The sequence below is a fragment of the Lepus europaeus genome, chromosome 8, assembly GCF_033115175.1.
Source record: "Lepus europaeus isolate LE1 chromosome 8, mLepTim1.pri, whole genome shotgun sequence".
Lineage (NCBI taxonomy): Eukaryota > Metazoa > Chordata > Mammalia > Lagomorpha > Leporidae > Lepus > Lepus europaeus.
This window is the reverse complement of record NC_084834.1, coordinates 103,460,486-103,475,704: the sequence shown is the minus strand read 5'-3', so window position 1 is coordinate 103,475,704 and position 15,219 is coordinate 103,460,486. Positions and strand designations below refer to the sequence as shown.

General features: G+C 39.1%; 1 protein-coding gene across 9 annotated transcripts in view; it reads left to right on the top strand.

The window, feature by feature from the left end:
* Positions 1 to 15,219, top strand: part of MTHFD2L (methylenetetrahydrofolate dehydrogenase (NADP+ dependent) 2 like) — a 158,318-nt gene that overhangs the window by 120,387 nt on the left and 22,712 nt on the right. For 7 of the 9 annotated variants that reach the window (XM_062198684.1, XM_062198675.1, XM_062198681.1 and 4 more), the window contains one exon: positions 10,116 to 10,241. The exons of 1 other annotated variant lie outside the window; for it this stretch is intronic. In XM_062198684.1, the coding sequence (XP_062054668.1) occupies positions 10,116 to 10,241 (126 nt within the window). Of the gene's footprint in view, positions 1 to 3,881; positions 3,970 to 4,184; positions 4,242 to 10,115; positions 10,242 to 15,219 lie in introns of those variants that run through there. One more of the 9 variants, XM_062198678.1, reaches the window with a different exon arrangement.

The following is a 15,219-nucleotide window of genomic DNA, read 5'->3' as shown; positions in this document are numbered from 1 at the left end:
GGAGAGGCAGAGAGAGAGAGAGAAAGATCTTCCATCCACTCCTTAATTGGCCACAACAGCCAGAGCTGTACCGATCAGAAGCCAGGGGCCAGGAGTTTCTGCTGGATCTCCCATGTGGGTGCAGGAGCCCAAGGACTTGAGCCATCTTGTACTGCTTTCCCAGGCCATAGCAGAGAGCTGGATCGGAAGTGGAGCAGCTGTGACACGAATTGGTGCCCATATGGGATTCCAGCACTTCAGGCAGTGACTTTACCTGCTACACCACAGTGCTGGCCCTCCAATTCCACTTCTGATTCCAGCACTGTGGCACAGCGGGTAAAGCCGCCGCCTGCAGTGCTGGCATCCTATGTGGGCGCCAGTTCAATTCCTGGTTGCTCCACTTCCAGATCAGCACAACTCCGGCCGTTGAGGCCAATTGGAGAGTGAACCAGCAGATGGAAGACCTCTCTCCCTGCCTCTCCTTCTCTTTCTGTGTAACTCTGAATTTCAAATAAATAAATCTTTAAAAAAAAAACAGTGGAATTTCTATGTTAGTTTAGTAAATTTTCAGAATATATGATTAATAGAATAACATAATCATGAATACCTGTGTATTTACACCTCCAACCCAATAGCAAGAGCATTCCCAGTAACTTAGATCCAAGATGTGCTTCTCCCTCATTCCTTCTCCATGTTCTAAAGACATCTCAATGTTTGATATATATTTCATGTGTACATAATATAGATAAAAGAATGAGAAAATTAAAGATTAGAATACACAGCCATGTAGTAAGAGGAACAGATTGAGGATTAAGTTGAAGCAGTGCTTTATCTATATCTGTAATTCTGATAGTTAATTTTTTTTTTTATTTGACAGGCAGAGTTAGACAATGAGAGAGAGACAGAGAGAATGGTCTTCCTTCCATTGGTTCACTCCCCAAATGGCCGCCATGGCCCATGGTGCGCCGATCCGAAGCCAGGAGCCAGGTGCTTCCTCCTGGTCTCCCATGTGGGAGCAGGGGCCCCAGCCCTTGGGCCATCCTCCACTGCCTTCCCGGGCCACAGCAAAGAGCTGGACTGGAAGAGGAGCAACCGGGACTAGAACCCGGTGACCATATGGGATGCCAGTGCTGCAGGCAGAGGGTTAACCAAATGAGCCATGGCGCTGGCCCCTGATAGTTTAAATGACAGTGAATTTATGCCTCAGTTGTATAAACTTAGAAAAAAAAACTTGGAGAAATATGTCAAAGTATTTAATATTGGTTGAATTTGAGTAGGGGTAACTTAGATAGATGTCTTTTTCTCTCTTTGCCTACTTTATATTGTTTATATTCCTCTCCATGTATTTTTCTGTGTTATTTAATTTTTCAGAAAGGAAAAGGAAATGACAATATGAATAAGATGTACATGATATGAAAGAGTATTAAGAAACCTTTCTCACTATTATGTGTGGAGATGTTAGAGATGCGATGAAAAATAAATTCACTGCATATGTGTAATATAATTGATGGAGTACATATAAATTTCTTACCAATGCCTTTTAAGTGTTTCAGTTATAATCATTTTTAAGAAGTATATTTTTACTTGGTACTATTGCGGTAGAACCAACATTGACAATACCCAGTGGTTTAAATGACAGTCATTATAACTCATAAATCCATGTTTTGGCAGAGGATTGACACACTGGACTGGGCTCAGCTTATCTCAGATTGATTCATTCATATGTTTATACGCCAAATGGCTTACTCATCAGTCTGCAAGTCTGATAGAAGCTCTGCTCTGATCTAGACGTGTGAGATGTTCAATAGCTCTTCCAAATGTGTGCTTACTCTATTTGTACTCTTGTCTTCTCTCAGGTTACATGTAAGTATCAAGACAGTGTGGGGACATTTAGTTCTCGCTGTTTTGATTCAGAATTCTCACCCAGTAAAGTAACCATCATTCATTGGGTTCTTGGCCAACTAGTTATGTGTTCATCTTCAAAAGAGCCCCTCATTTCTGTCTACCTGGGCCTCTTGCAACGAATTGCTTTAATCTCTCCACAAATTCCATGTCACTTTTGGGCATACAGGAAACTGTTACTATCTAAGGTATCTGCCTAATCCTCCACCTGAGGCACCGGCATCCCATGTGGGCACTGGTTCCAGTCCCAGCTGCTGCTCTTCCAATCCAGCTCTCTGCTGTGGCCTGGGAAAGCAGTGAAAGATGGCTCAAGTCCTTGGGCCCCTGCACTTGCATGGGAGACTGGAAAGAAGCACCTGGCTCCAGGCTTCGGATGGGTGCAGCTCCAACCATTGTGACCATTGTGGCCATTTGGGGAGTGAACCAATGAAAGGAAGACTTTTTTCTCGCCGGCGCCGCGGCTCACTAGGCTAATTCTCCACCTGTGGCACCGGCACCCCAGGTTCTAGTCCCAGTCAGGGCACCGGATTCTGTCCCGGTTCCTCCTCTTCCAGGCCAGCTCTCTGCTATGGCCCGGGAGTGCAGTGAGGGATGGCCCAAGTCCTTGGGCCCTGCAACCACATGGGAGACCAGGATAAGCACCTGGCTCCGGGCTTCGGATCAGCGCAGTGCGTCAGCCACAGCGCACCGGCCGCAGTGGCCATTGCAGGGTGAACCAACAGCAAAGGAAGACCTTTCTCTCTGTCTCTCTCACTGTCCATTCTGCCTGTCCAAAAAAAAAAAAAAAAAAAAAAAGGAAGACTTTTTTTTCTCTATCTCTCTGTCTCACTGTCTGTAACTCTACCTCTCAAATAAATAAATAAAATCTTTAAAAAATAGTTATTGTTTCCTAAGTATCAGGCCTCATTTGAATATATTATGTATACTATGTGGCTTTCAGGAGCTACACCTTTAAAATAGAGATATTAGTTTTCTACCTGGACTCTCAAAAACCTGAGGGACTTCTTGCACATTAAGAGCTGCCCTAACCCCTTCTGTTTCTACCTAGTGAGTCTTTCCTTTTTTGATTATTTTACTTCCTGATCTTGGTAACCAGTTTTGTTATCAAGAAAGAGTTAAAAGTGCTTTAAATCCATTCAATTTGACTTTAATATTCTGTGCATAAAATGGCCACTGGTAAAATATGTCTGTGCACACATCTGGATGCCACAATTCCTTTGACATTTCAGAAGAATGGTTCAGGGTAGAAACTGATGTAACTACTCTAGAGGGATCTGTGAAATTCTAAATACAAGAGTATTCTGTAGCTTCTGGTGATCAAGCATGGCACAGAGTAGGACCCTGCTGGCCCTTACAGCCATAAGAACCCAGCACTGTGCTGGAACCCCAAGGAGAAGCAGCTTTGAGAGAATTCAGGTATTGTGTTAGGCAAGAACATTGCTCTCATAACAGGTTCATATCCATATATAATAGGAATCAGAGAAGTGAGTAGGAAAAAAATAAGATATTCTCTGTGATCAATGCCAATGTCACAGTGTTTTGTGAATATGATTTGACTTCAAAAGGTTCATGGAAAAATGGAAATAAAGAGTAAATTTATGTTATTACTATAAATTTATTTTTTATTATTTATGTAGCTTTAAAAATTCTATGTATAGTTATTTCATAATAACATTTTCCATGAACTTTATGAAGACTCTCATAGTTTTTGAGGACTCCTAGACATAACATGAGGATGACCCTTGGAAGAAGAAATTCTTACTCCTAAATTATTTAGGGTGAGTTTAAACAACATATGTCTGTTTCCAAAGCAAATATTGCTGAAAAAAGTTTTTCTAATCTAAAAAGAAATTTATACATTCATACAAACCCCATTGTAATTACTTCTGTTATTATATAATAGGATAGCTTTCAGCTAATCCTATTCAGTAATCCACCTGAATAAGCATTTCTGTGGTGCCACTTTTATATCTGAAGTGGAGTTCTGGTTTTGTTCCCAGACTCATCTGTGACTCATCATTGTGAAACTAAGAAATCATTTAGCCTCTCAGCACCTCAAAATCTCTCTTCTGTGAATGAGGATAATGGGTAAACCTTCTCTTGCTTCACTGAATTATTATGAAGTTTAATTAGGTAATGTTTGCACAGCCCTTTGAACTCTACTAATTAAAATGATGTATAAATACTGTGCTACCTTTATCAGGATGCCTTGACTGAGCTGTTTCATACAGACTTAAAGATGACAATGATAGAAGGATCCATAGGGGAAGGACTAATTCTTTTTAAATTTCATGTGAACACAGTTCTGAGACTGTCAACTTGGTTTATGAAAACACCCAGCTGAAGCTCTAATTGGCTCTAAGGATATAGCTTCACACTTGTTCAAGAGGTAATGATTATAACTTCATATTAAGGGAAACTTAGTTCCTAGGATGAAAAGAGTACCCTGGGTGCTGTAGGCATTACTATAATTTTCAAAATGTTAAATTTTTTATATATTTTGTCAAGACAATATTGCCCCTTTTATATGATGACATAGTAGATTTGTCATATTTCTTATTTCTAATAAGAAAGGTCTAACCTAGGAAGTGGTATAATTCTGTAGAGAGCTTCCATTGGTTAGTCTACTTATAAATCTAAGAGATATATCACCTAGAACAGAGAAATTTTAGATAAATCAGAAATAGACTGTTTCCTGATGAGAATATTTCACCCTAATATAATTATTCCAATTATATTTTAAATTCTGCATTAATAAGAGACATTTTCTCCTGTCAGAAATAAATTTATAGATTGACTAATTAGCTTGGGAAAAGAAAAGCACAACAAACTTATCTCCATAAACTTCCCTGGGGCTTTACTATATAATTATACTTGTAAACTTAAATTTTTGTGATAATAAGTATGTAACAATTCGATTTCCTATGTTACCGAATGACATACTCAAGTTAATGTGTTTCATTGGAAACTTAGACAACAAATGTGAGTTTTGAAAACTGCTCATCTTTAAAGTATGAGTTTGCAACAGCAATTTTTTTGTAAAATGTAATAACTAGTTTATTATACTTGTAATATTTGTTACCTATGTGCCTTAGGGTTATATTTTCTGATAGACAGATAGACATAAAAGTACTTGAAATTGTTAGAAACTTCAAATTCAGAACGTGATTCATATCTTCTGAAATACAAGCTCTGCCTCAAATTTTCATCCACATAAGAATAGAAATATAATGGAATTTCACATTACTTAGATCTTGGTTGAGGACATGTGAAAAGCATGAGGTTGCCTTCATAAACTCCTAGGGAACAATAGCTAAAGATATATTGTTGCTACTTCCAAAAGAATGCAGATAAAAGAGATCTAAAGAGATGATAAGGCAAACAAACTACAGATCTAAGACTGTAAAATATATGGCCTCAAGGGGACACAAAGATAAAACAGAATTGAGTTTGTTACTGCAGGGGATAAAGCTGTAAGATCTTGAGTGAATCTATATCCCCATCCACGGGGGTTTTTAAATAAAAAGATGAATGTTTTATGAATCAGTTCATTCTCCATTAGTTTTAGGCTGTTGCTTTGGTTTAAAGTTTATGTAGGTTTAGATAGATTTTTAAAGAGGTCAGTGTGAACCTGGATGGATTCAGCTCCAGTAATCATATCTGTATCAATGAAGCTATACCTGCAAAATCTCTGGCACCTCCTTGGGCTCTTCAATTTGGGCTAGATTTGGACACGAAGGTATTGGTAAGTCTAGTGTCCAAATTAGCTGTGACTGCATTAAGAATAGGAAGTTCTCAAGGATTTTAAGAAAAATATCATCAGTATATTGTTTCAGAATATAAAATTGTCAGGTTTGATACCACGGAGGAAAAACACCGTACTTCTGTTCTAGGCTGGGAAGCAGGGAGAGACGGGGGCTTAATCACAAACACCCACCAGCTGTGTACTTTGTTTACTCCAAGGAAGATGTTGAATCTGAAGAGCAGGCTTTAGACCCACATAAATCAAGACTGTTGTTTAATATCATGAGACATTGAGACATTTCTCCATGTGAATTTAAGGGTAATATGAAAAATAGGACATTTTATTTTTCATAAAAACACTTCCATTTTCACATTCTTTCCCATTAGGTGTTTTTTTCCTCCCTCAATGTTCTTTCATTTTATCTGCAGATTTTTTTACTAAGTAACTCTTTGTTTTTATGAGTGGGAAAATCTTACTGTTTTAGGCGATCAACTTCTCCTGAGTGTTCTTTTATTTTTTTATTTATTTTGTTTTAGTTGTTTTGCTTTTGCTAAGACTCTTTCAGAGTGCCCAACCGGAGAATGGAGGTCTGGCAATTCTTTTCCATTCTGGTTTTTCTTGTGTTTTAAGTCATGTATTCTTGGCTTAAGGTTGTTTACAAAAGGTGAGCAGAGAATTAGAGCTTCATCTGCATCAGAATTTTTTCTAAGTGCTTTCAAAAGGCATTAAATAGACCATCCTGAATTCCCAGGGATTGATCTTTTGTTTTGACTTATAGGATTGTATCAAAGTCCAATCTCTATATTGGGATAGCTTCCAAAGGACATCAAATTGTCCATTGATGTGTAAATACCTGCTTTGGAGGTAGAGGTCTTAAGATTCTACATTCTGTACATTCTTTTGCATCTGATCATAAGAACTAACAAGTACAGATTTGGGAGCTCTGGTCTATGCTGTCTTAAACTGTTCCTAATTTCTTTGGAACTTCTATTGTAGCATGTCTCTGGGAAAATTTTAACAGTGGCTTTCAGCCCAGAATAAGGCTTAAACCTTAAGGTTGACAACAAGGGTTTTTATCAATTCTGAGGAAGGTATAACCTTATGATGTAATTGTGTATCAGGGGCTTCTGGGACAGGAATGAGTCAGAGGAAGATGGAGAAACATAGGCTAGGAGAAGAGCAAGGATAGGGTGAAGACCACAAGCTTTATATTGTGATTATGAGGAATCTAAACAGAGATAAAGCTCTGCCAAACAATTTTGGAATCTGAACACCTTTCTCTTCAAACTCATTGAAAGATGCAAACTATTGAATATTTGGAATTTTGTTCTAAAGGTGTCTCTCAGATGAACACTTTTGTTCCAAAGATATTCTTGGAAAATGGCTATTATAATTTTAAATGCTCCTTAGTGAAATCATGCCATTTAAAAAGATAATCAGTGTAACAATTTGGGTTGTGAGGTAAACTCATGTGAGATGCAGGAGTCTGTATCAGTGGAGAGTGGTCTTAGGTTTAGACTGACAACCAGTAAGGTGAAAGGGCTGCTCCTGGCCCTCCTGTATCAGCTGCCATGGTCTCCTGGCTGGGCTACTGCCAGCTGCCAGCCTGACTCATTTGCATTTCCCCATAGACAGTAAGGTTTAGAGGGATTTCAGAGACAAAACAAGACTGAGAAAACTGCTCACAACATTTTTGCTAAGTGACCTGAGGCCAAGTTTTTCTTTCCAAAGAGGTTTTTAAAGTTCAGCAGAACCTTCTGACCCCCTCTGTTCATAGAGTCAGTTTTATTTGACTTGCACCTCTTCCTTTCCTGTCTTACCTTACAAAGGTGCAACAAAAATTACAGGAGCAGAGAAAACTAGTGTTTATTAATAACAAAAGTGATTTCTGCCAAGGATAAAAAAATTTCCATATCTGATCAAATAATCAAAGGACAAACTTCAGTTAGAAGAAACCAGAATTCTGACTCAATTTGGGGCTAACTCATTACCCTAGGTAGGGAGACCCACAGCTCCCAGTCCCAGTAGGAGTTCTCAAGGGACTAAGGAGACAATCATGGTTTCTGAGTTGAGGTTTTGGATCACAACCTAGAGATCTTGATCAGATCTTCATGTATCCAAGATTGTCAAATGCTAGCTCCCCCAAAATATCACCCAAACAACCCATTAATACGATAAATCTGAGTTTATGGTACTGAGGAATGAGTAAGAACTACCTTGCTAGAGCCTTGGCAGCAGTAGTAAGCTGGAGACAGCTCCATGTAGCCTGCAAGGTTGGTTCTGAGCATCCGCTCCCAAGTCCATCTTCAGTGATATCATGTAAAGAGCTTGAAGTCTGTCATGGATGGTTTATACCACATATGTCATATAAAATTCTGCAAATCACAAATCATTCCCCAAACCACCCCACCAAGAGCCAGTTTTCCTTGGTAATAATATTCCTAGAAATATGGAGGCAAAGTTATAAGTTAAAGTCTTTTAACATGGGGGCTTAAGATTGGATAAAGACAATAAAATAAAATTTAGGATTGGAGAAGAATTTGCAGGCAGAAGGCTTTGAAGTGCATGTCTCAAAGAGTCTTAGAGGATAAACAGCTGTTTGATACTATCTACTGAAATATCAAATGATTTGATGTCCATTGAATGATATTTTCAGTATGTTTCTGAGAATTACTTTCAGCTTTTATCTTTCTGATCAAGAGTTTCCTGGAATAATGAAGACATGTTGATGAAGACATAGAATAGTAAAGCCATGTTATTGTATACAATAAGCTATGGGGATGTGGGTGGTTTCAGTTCTCACATATATTGCTTGAAACTTCAAAGAATATAAGAATTGAGGGCAGATGGATTTCAATCAGTACCCATGAATATCTATTTTTTAAAAATATCTATTTATTTGAAAGACAGAGAATCAGACACAGAGGGAGAGATAGTCTATCCTCTTGTTCACTCCCACAATGACTGCAATAGCCAGAGCTAAATCAGGCCAAAGCTAACAGACAAGAACTGTGTCTGAATCTCTCATATATGTATCAGGGACTCAAGCACTGAGGACCTTAGCAGGAAGCAGGACCAGAAGTAGTACAACTGGGACTCTGAACTAGCACTCCAATATACCATGTGGCACTGCAAGTGGCAATCCCAATACTTTCATCTTTAAAAAAATACCCTGTAGCCATATTCAATATATATTTTCTTTTTCTATTGGAGGACAAGAAACAGGATTTTCTAGCTATCTTTAGAGCAATACACAGTTTTATGTTAGAATTGAAGAAAAAAAGGAGAAAATTCTATATCAAGGATAGCCAAACACGGAAATATGCATTATATAACTAAGGAACCTACCAGATAGCCACATCTATATCAGTGCTGACAATTTGTCTATAGCCTTTAATCTTACTATCACTAAAAAAAAAACCACACATTTGCATGGATTTAAAATTTCTTGCACCAAAATAAATTTGTACTTTAATTCTATTTTCCATGAACTTTTTTAAATACTAGCATATGTCGTAAGGTGACATTTAAGCTGTCTGGAATGATTAAATGGATTGTTCAAGTACCAGAATAAGGCCTCTGACAACACAACAGATAGGCTTTTCCTCCAAAGGATGTAGAATTCGAAAGTGAGAAAATTCAACCAGAAGCATTATGGTAAAGATGCACTAGGTTGATCCTCCAAGTGTGCCGCCGGCATCCCATATGGGCGCTGGTTCTGATCTTGGTTGTTCCTCTTCTGGTCCGGCTCTCTGCTATGGCCTGGGATGGCAGTGGAGGATGGCCCAAGTGCTTGGGCCCCTGCACCTGTGTGGGAGACCTGGGAGAGGCACCTGACTCCTGGCTTTGGATCAGTGCAACTCTGGCTGTTGCAGCCATTTGGGGAGTGAACCAACGGAGGGAGGACCCTTCTCTCTGTTTCTCTCTCTCACTTAATGTAACTCTACCTGTCAAATAAATAAATAAAATCTTTTTTAAAAAATAGAGTCTTAGTTCCTCCTGTTGAATCTGAGTGGACTCTGCCACTGCTTGAGTGAGATTATGACAGAGGTGACATGCTATATTCTGGGTCCCAGCCTGAAGAAAAAGCCAGCTTCTCCTTCCTGTCCCTGGGAACACTCCAGTTCACAGCCTTGGCTGAGCTACCAGCCAGTGCGTACATCAAATGCAGCCATGGGAATGAGTGTTTTGGATACTCAGCCTTGTGATGTCTTAAGATGACTCTAGCCTGGGGAATAGGACTTATGATTGTCCTCATCCATGCGACTCCCCTCCTTCCTTCTTGCTGCCTCCCATTTCCAAGTTGCTTTTGCTTCACTTCTTTTCACCTCAGCAGGCACCTGGTTCATGTGCATCAGCTTCTTGTGCTCTTTCTACCACATGAAGTACAGGAGGCTTCTGTAGCAACATTAGCCATTTACACCCTTGTTATACTCAAGAAATAGTTTAAGTGTTGTTCAGAGTGTTTCACTACTCTGTTTTGTTTCAGGTATTCCCAAGTTGATTACATCTGATATGGTTAAAGAAGGTGCTGCTGTAATTGATGTGGGTATCAACTATGTCCATGACCCAGTGACAGGGAAGACAAGAGTAGTTGGAGATGTGGACTTTGAAGGTAATTTCCTTGGCTAAGTGAAGGGAAAAAAAGATTCTGCCTTATATGCTTTGCTAGTAGAGAGGTCAACTTTCTATTTGATGGAGTTATTATTATTAATCATCACCTCTTTGATCATACTTATTTCCTTTCTTTACCTGCACTTTCCCTTCTAGTTGCTGATATTTGATTTCAAGGCCTAGTTTCTTGTTAGTGAAGTTTTTAAGAAATGAGTTATCTGGCCTCATATAGACCGAGGTATTTTGATTTTTTTAAAGTGTCATCTTACTCTACACTTAGCCATCTATGCTGTGTACTCAGCCATTAACTCTTAGAGGCAGAAGGTGTCCCCAGTGTGTTTTTTATCCCTGACTATATTTCATATGTAAACAATTATATTAATAATTAAAGCTGACATTCTTCACTTGTGGTTTAAAGAGGATGAAGAAGAGCAGTGATGTTAGAATTTCTGTGGCCAATAAAAGACACAAAGTACCCAATGGGTATTAGTGGGGAAAAAAATGAATTCTAACACAGTGACTTCTCTCTACTGATAAGAAAACCTAAATCCAAGACGTGTATGCTTCTAGATGCCTGGCCCCTAGCCCAATTTTATTTCCAATATCTTATCAGTGCTTACCTGCATCTAGGCTTTCAGTGTAGCCTAGATGTCTCACATGTATAGGAAAGCAGGAACATAGTAAAGTAAGTGGAGACATTGTCAAAGTAGAAATATTTTTTAAGATTCATTTATTTATTTGAAAGGTAAAGCCATAGAGAGAGAAGAATATAGAGATAGAGAGAGATAGAGATAGAGATAGAGAGATAGAGATAGAGAGAGAGAGAGAGAGAGAGAAAGAGAGAGGAATCACCCATCTGCTAGCTCACTTCCCAAATGGCCACAAAGGCAAGGGCTGGGCCAAGAACCTGGCCAAGAACCAGATTTCCCATGTGGATGGCCAGAGCCCAAGTACTTGGGCCACATCATTTGCTACTTTCTCAGGCGCATTAGCAGGGAGCTGGATTGGAAGTGGATAGCCATAGGAACTCGTCTCCATATGGGCTGCTGGTGTCACAGGCAGCAGCTTAACTGTGCTATAATGTCAACCTAGGATTAGAGATACTTAATGTGTAAGACTAATCATTCTGGCAACAAAAAAGCAAAACCATATCAAGAACTTCACTATCATGTGCTCATATAGACAAACTAAAAGGAACAGATAATAAATTTCTAATATAATCCTGATTTTAGATTTTTATTTGAAACCTGTCATCAGTTAATACTCTACCTAAATCCTGGCGTGGTGCTGAATGAAACTAAAACTGCAAACAGCCTGAAGTGTACCTGGGGTTTTAGTTTAGTATATGTGAGACTCTGGAGTGCATTAGCGACATGATTCAGGTAAGTGATTTGAACCTGGTGCTAAAAGAGAAGAAAAACCATCTGTATAGTAAGGACACATTCATGTGGGTAATCATGCATTATAGGGATAGGGTGGAGAGTATGAGTGAAGTGGAGCTGGATCTTACTACAGCATACACACTGACCTCCCGGGCCCTTTCTGTAAGGTCTCTGACAGAATGGTACTCCAGTATAGCAGGGATGGCTGGCCACATGAACATGTGTATTTTCATGGATACTTAAGTGTATGCATGCATGTGTGTGTCTGTGTGTGCATGTGTGGTATGTACAAGATGAAATTCTAAAGAAATGACCTCATTTCCTCATTTCTTCTTGCATGCATGTTCGTTCAGTCACTCAAGTAAGATAGCAATAATTTGCTTGAATTTCTGAACTCACAATAGACAAGATACATTTCATATTTAAAAAAAACTTTATCTGTTATTTTTTGCACCATCATTCTGTTTCTTGATTACATTATAGTTACTGTGTGTTTATTGCATAATCTCCACACACTTATGATGCAACCAGATGGTACTGGCAGCAAAAGATAACCAGTTTGCAGCAGGAAAAGCAGGGATATTTGCAATTCACAACCTATTTTTAAGTAATCCCTAACTCTTTTTTCTTGTGACTTATTTATCAGAAATGCAGAGTTATATTCCCCAAATGGTGGAGTTAGAAATGTGCCAGGGGATTCCAATACAATCCCATCAAGGTGGCATGTACCAGTGCCATCTTACTAGTCCAAGTGATCAATTTCAGTTCACAATTGATCATACTGATAGGTCTAATAGTCAAAGGGATCTCACAAACAAGACTAGTGTCTGCTAATACTAACTGATAGAATCAAAAAGGGAGAGAATAATCCAACATGGGAAGCGGGATACACAGCAGACTCATAGAATGACAGATGTCCTAAACAGCACTCTGGCCTCAGAATCAGCCCTTAAGGCAATTGGATCTGGCTGAAGAGCCCATGAGGGTATTTTAGGCATGGAAAGCTAAGACACTCTGGGAAAATAAAAAAAAAAAAAAGACCTAAATGAAAGATCTCTGTGAGTGAGATCCCAGTGGAAAGAACGTACCATCAAAGAAGGAGGTACCTTTCTCTGAATGGAGGAGAGAACTTCCACTATGACCTTGTCGAAATAAGATCAAAGTCAGCGAGCTTAGGGGGCTTCCATGGTCTTGGCAACTCATGACTAGAGCCTGGGGAGATTGCTGACGCCATAAACAAGAGTGTCAATTTGTTAAGTCAACAACAGGAGTCACTGTGTACTTACTCCTCATGTAGAATCTCTGTCCTTAATGTGTTGTTCAATGTGAATTAATGCTATAACTAGTACTGAAACAGTATTTTACACTTTATTTTCTGTGTGGGTGCAAACTGATGAAATCTTTACTTAATATATACTAAATTGATCTTCTGTATATAAAGATAATTAAAAATGAATCTTGATGTGAATGGAATGGGAGAGGGAGCAGGAGATGGGAAGGTTGAGAGTGGGAGGGAAGTTATGGGGGGGGGAGCCATTGTAATCCATAAACTGTACTTTGGAAATTTATATTTACTGAACGGGCCATCAAAGAAGGAGGTACCTTTCTCTGAATGGAGGAGAGAACTTCCACTTTGGAAATTTATATCTACTAAATAAAAGTTTAAAGAAGTCAAAAAAGAGTTAAATACTCATAAATGCATTGTAAGTTAAAAATATAGTGAGTTAAAAAATATATAATGAGTCAATAAAATATTTAACAAAAAAAGAAATTTATATTTACTAAATAAATGTTTAAAAAAATAAATGCAGAGTTATAGAGAGAAGGAAAGATACACACACACACACACACACAGAGAGAGAGAGAGAGAGAGAGAAAGAGAGAGATTGAGATTCTATCCATTGCAACAGCCAGGGCTGGGCCAGGCTGAAGCCAGGAACCAGGAGCTTCTTCCAGGTCTTCCGTGTTGGTGCATGAACCCAAGGACTTGGGCCATCTTCTGCTGTTTTTCCAGGTACATTAGCAGGGAGCTGGATTGGTAGTGGAGCAGCCAGGACTCAAACTGGCACCCATGTCGGGTACTTGCACTGCAGGCTGTGACTTTAACCCAATGTGTCACAGCACGGGCACCAGCTCAAACTTGACTGTGTTTGGGGAATGAGCTTACCCAGAATTTTCTCTTATAAATCTTAGATTATTTCCCATACTTTCTTATTTTTAAATTTTGTTTTACTCATAAAGTTATTCTTTTTTAAAAAATATTTAATTTATCTGAAAGGCAGAGTGAGAGAGAGGGGGAGAGAAATTCCGTCTTCTGGTTTACTTCCCAGATAGTCAACAATGGCCCGAGCTGGGTCAGGCTGAAGCCAGGAGCCCTGAGCTCCATCTGGGTCTCCTGCATAGGTAGCAGGCGCCCAAGTACTTGGGCCATCTTCTACTGCCTTCCTAGGCACATTAACAGGGAGCTAGATGATAAGCAGAACAGCCAAGATTAAACCAGTACTCCTGTTGGATTCCAGTATTGCAGGTGGCACCTTAGCTTACTGTGCCTTGACACCAACTGCCATGAAAGTATTCTGAAAGCACTTTATTTTTTTTATCTTTTATTTAATGAATATAAACTTCCAAAGTACACTTATGGATTACTATGCCCCCCCCCATAACTTCCATCCCACCCGCAACCCTCCCCTTTCCCGCTCGCTCTCCCCTTCCATTCACATCAAGATTCATTTTCAATTCTCTTTATATACAGAAAATCAGTTTAGTATATATAAAGATTTCAACAGTTTGCCCCCACATAGCAACACAAAGTGAAAAAATACTGTTGGAGTACTAGTTATAGCATTAAATAACAGTGTACAGCACATTAATGACAGAGATTCACTCAACATAGATTAAAGACTTAAATCTACGACCCGAAACCATCATATTAGAGAGCATTGGAGAAACCCTGCAAGATATAGGCACAGGCAAAGACTTCTTGGAAAAGACCTTGGAGGCGCAGGCAGTCAAAACCAAAACTAACATTTGGGATTGCATCAAATTGAGAAGTTTCTCTACTTCAAAAGAAACAGTCAGGAAAGTGAAAAGGCAACCAACAGAATGGGAAAAAATATTTGCAAACTATGCTACAGATAAAGGGTTGATAACCAGAATCTACAAAGAAATCAAGAAAATCCACAACAACAGAACATACAACCCACTTAGAGATGGGCCAAGAACCTCAATAGACATTTTTCAAAAGAGGAAATCCAAATGGCCAACAGACACATGAAAAAATGTTCAAGATCACTAGCAATCAGAGAAATGCAAATCAAAACCACAATGAGGTTCCACCTCACCCCGGTTAGAATGGCTCACATTCAGAAATCTACCAACAATAGATGCTGGAGAGGATGTGGGGAAAAAGGGACACTCACCCACTGTTGGTGGGAATGCAAACTGGTTAAGCCACTATGGAAGTCAGTCTGGAGATTCCTCAGAAACCTGAGTATAACCCTACCATTCAACCCAGCCATCCCACTCCTTGGAATTTACCCAAAGGAAATTAAATTGGCAAACAAAAAATCCATCTGCACATTAATGTTTATTGCAGCT